At 38.6% G+C, this 3,955-nt stretch overlaps 1 protein-coding gene across 1 annotated transcript; it reads left to right on the top strand.

Annotated features, from left to right (window-relative positions):
* The first annotated feature begins 3,011 nt into the window (after positions 1–3,011).
* Positions 3,012–3,955, top strand: LOC129747920 (RIP-like protein). Its single transcript, XM_055742342.1, has 2 exons — positions 3,012–3,256; positions 3,318–3,955. Exons 1-2 carry the CDS (start codon positions 3,137–3,139, stop codon positions 3,822–3,824), a joined length of 627 nt encoding a protein of 208 aa, XP_055598317.1. The 5' UTR covers positions 3,012–3,136; the 3' UTR covers positions 3,825–3,955.

Raw genomic sequence — 3,955 nt, 5'->3', positions numbered from 1 at the left:
TCTGGCCTTTAGAAGTGTTTTGGGCGATTCTGAGCTTAATTTTGGATCACAATTTTAAAATGCGTTTTCTGGCCTTTAGAAGCGTTTTTGGGCGATTCTGAGCTTAATTTGGGATCACAACTTTAAAATGCGTTTTCTGGCCTTTAGAAGCGTTTTTGGGCGATTCTGAGCTTAATTTGGGATCACAACTTTAAAATGCGTTTTCTGGCCTTTAGAAGCGTTTTTCGGCGATTCTGAGCTTAATTTGGGATCACAACTTTAAAATGCGTTTTCTGGCCTTTAGAAGCATTTTTCAGCGATTCTGAGCTTAATTTGGGATCACAACTTTAAAATGCGTTTTCTGGCCTTTAGAAGCGTTTTTCGGCGATTCTGAGCTTAATTTGGGATCACAACTTTCAAATGCGTTTTCTGGCCTTTAGAAGCGTTTTTCAGCAATTCTGAGCTTAATTTGGGATCACAACTTTAAAATGCGTTTTCTGGCCTTTTGAAGCGTTTTTCAGCCATTCTGAGCTTAATTTGGGATCACAACTTTAAAATGCGTTTTCTGGCCTTTAGAAGTGTTTTGGGCGATTCTGAGCTTAATTTTGGATCTTAATTTTAAAATGCGTTTTCTGGCCTTTAGAAGCGTTTTTGGGCGATTCTGAGCTTAATTTGGGATCACAACTTTAAAATGCGTTTTCTGGCCTTTAGAAGCATTTTTCAGCGATTCTGAGCTTAATTTGGGATCACAACTTTAAAATGCGTTTTCTGGCCTTTAGAAGCGTTTTTGGGCGATTCTGAGCTTAATTTGGGATCACAACTTTAAAATGCGTTTTCTGGCCTTTAGAAGCGTTTTTCGGCCATTCTGAGCTTAATTTGGGATCACAACTTTAAAATGCGTTTTCTGGCCTTTAGAAGCTTTTTTCGGCCATTCTGAGCTTAATTTGGGATCACAACTTTAAAATGCGTTTTCTGGCCTTTAGAAGCGTTTTTGGGCGATTCTGAGCTTAATTTGGGATCACGACTTTAAAATGCGTTTTCTGGCCTTTAGAAGCGTTTTTCAGCGATTCTGAGCCTAATTTGGGATCACAACTTTAAAATGCGTTTTCTGGCCTTTAGAAGCGTTTTTCGGCCATTCTGAGCTTAATTTGGGATCACAACTTTAAATTGCGTTTTCTGGCCTTTAGAAGCGTTTTTCAGCGATTCTGAGCCTAATTTGGGATCACAACTTTAAAATGCGTTTTCTGGCCTTTAGAAGCGTTTTTCAACGATTCTGAGCTTAATTTGGGATCACAACTTTAAAATGCGTTTTCTGGCCTTTAGAAACGTTTTTCGGCCATTCTGAGCTTAATTTGGGATCACAACTTTAAAATGCGTTTTCTGGCCTTTAGAAGCGTTTTTCGGCCATTCTGAGCTTAATTTGGGATCACAACTTTAAAATGCGTTTTCTGGCCTTTAGAAGCGCTTTTCAGCGATTCTGAGCTTAATTTGGGATCACAACTTTAAAATGCGTTTTCTGGCCTTTAGAAGCGCTTTTCAGCGATTCTGAGCCTAATTTGGGATCACAACTTTAAAATGCGTTTTCTGGCCTTTAGAAGCGTTTTTCAGCGATTCTGAGCTTAATTTGGGATCACAACTTTAAAATGCGTTTTCTGGCCTTTAGAAGCGTTTTTCAACGATTCTGAGCTTAATTTGGGATCACAACTTTAAAATGCGTTTTCTGGCCTTTAGAAGCGTTTTTCGGCCATTCTGAGCTTAATTTGGGATCACAACTTTAAATTGCGTTTTCTGGCCTTTAGAAGCGTTTTTCAGCGATTCTGAGCCTAATTTGGGATCACAACTTTAAAATGCGTTTTCTGGCCTTTAGAAGCGTTTTTCAACGATTCTGAGCTTAATTTGGGATCACAACTTTAAAATGCGTTTTCTGGCCTTTAGAAACGTTTTTCGGCCATTCTGAGCTTAATTTGGGATCACAACTTTAAAATGCGTTTTCTGGCCTTTAGAAGCGTTTTTCGGCCATTCTGAGCTTAATTTGGGATCATAACTTTAAATTGCGTTTTCTGGTCTTTAGAAGCGTTTTTAACTTCAAAAGGAAATTAGATTAAGAGTCTGAACACTGAGGCTGCATTCTTTATTATAATTCTGGCGTTTTCTATAGCTTAGCAAAAAAAATTCTGAATTTCTGTTGCCTAACTATAGAAAACCCCTGAATGTATGCAGGTGTTATAGTTTTAATTTGTGTTTATTCTTAAATCAAATTTCTGATTTCAAATATAAGGTTGGATATTTGAAGTATAAACTGAAACTGAGCTCTATACCAAGTACTCTTCATCTCTGTTTTGAATCTGAATTACACGAGTCTGAATCTGAACAATGAACGCATCTGAAATCTTTAACCAAATTTGAAAACGGCACGCAGCTGTGAATCCGAACCGAATATCGAATGGCAGTTTCAAAATCTGAATAATTCCTCATCCGAACAATGAATTTAAAATGAAAAAAAAATGAAGTTCAGATTCAAGAATATATATGCAACTTGAAGTTCGAAATTGTTAAATTTGAACGTTCCTCATGTATACAAAATTAAAAAAAAAAGTTTCATCGTAAGGAATGTCAACAATGTCGGTGATTTTTGATTATAAAGTACAAATTGAAGCAATTTTCGGCGGTAATAGTCATTAAAAATCAATTGAAATGACTCGTCTAAAAATTTTTTTAGGACAGTGTTTTGAATGTTTTGACGCCATGTTAGCCCTTTTTCAACGTAACCAGTGATTCCAGATGCTCGGATTTATCAATTAAGCCAACATATTGAAATGATTTCTTATCTCCTTCTAGTGAAGTAACATCCTTTTTAAAGGAAATAAAAATCAAATTATTAGGAAAAAAGCGTGTTCAACATTTGAAAATGTTTAACATTCCTTTTCAGTCCATCGATTCAATGGTTTCATGCAATTAAATTACAGCAGACCGGTATTTTACTTTTATTTATTTTATTTTAAACATTTCTGGCAGCCCTAGTCATTTGGGAAGTAAACAAAACAAGAAAAAGCGCGATTCCTCCGAAAAGTTTGTTCAATTTCAGTTCGTTTTCGTCCGTTTGTGTGAATATTTGGAAAATCTACTTGTTTTGGCTTAAATTTACCGGTTGATCGAGATGGAAGTTGTTCAATCGCCTCCAATCTATCACACCAGCGTCACCCAGAAAGCACGTTCCCGGGATGCTGCCCACCGTTTCAAATACGGTTCCCCTAAACTTGTGGACATGATGCGAGAGGTGAGTGCACCGATTGTTTAACAACCTGATACGTTTGATACTGAATAGTCTTCGATTTTAGAAATGTCGCAATCGCATCAAGGAAGCCCGCAGCGAGCAGCTGCTCCGGAAGCGGAATATCGTCCAGGAGGAGCAAGCCCTGCTGGAATCGATCGTCCGGGAGGAGCTGTCGGAACTGGAGCATGACATCGAGCTGCAGCGGCTCATCTTCGAGGAACTGATTTCCCAGACGGACGAATGGCTCTTTCTGGAGTACGAGCGTTCGGAAACCTACCAGATCGATGAGTACGGTGAAGATCCACCGGTGTTTTGTCCCGTTTGCCAGAAGCACCAACTTACAAATGATGGCGGCCAGCTGGGATGTCCCTGTGGAGCAAAGGTTCGATTCGCCGGTAAGGTAACTGAATTTGGTCAGATGCTCGGCTGCGTGCTGGATGGTCACGAACGATCCGGGTGTTCCTCGAATTTACAATTCTTCATGGAACCCCTGATTGATAACAACGAAGGTATTGGACAGTTGAATGCTTTCTGTCCCGGCTGTGATTTCTATAGAAGCTTGACGAACTAACCTGGAGGAACGGAGGTAAGGTGTCGATTTTCGGTTTTTATTTGTAGTTGAAGTTTTGTAAGTGGTTATTACTATAGTAGTTGTTTAAGTTTAAAAATGATTCCTTATAATACAAACAAGATTGGATAAAA

Source organism: Uranotaenia lowii, chromosome 2 (genome assembly GCF_029784155.1).
Source record: "Uranotaenia lowii strain MFRU-FL chromosome 2, ASM2978415v1, whole genome shotgun sequence".
NCBI lineage: Eukaryota > Metazoa > Arthropoda > Insecta > Diptera > Culicidae > Uranotaenia > Uranotaenia lowii.
The sequence above is the reverse complement of the archived record's forward strand: the minus strand, read 5'-3'. Positions and strand labels throughout refer to the sequence as shown.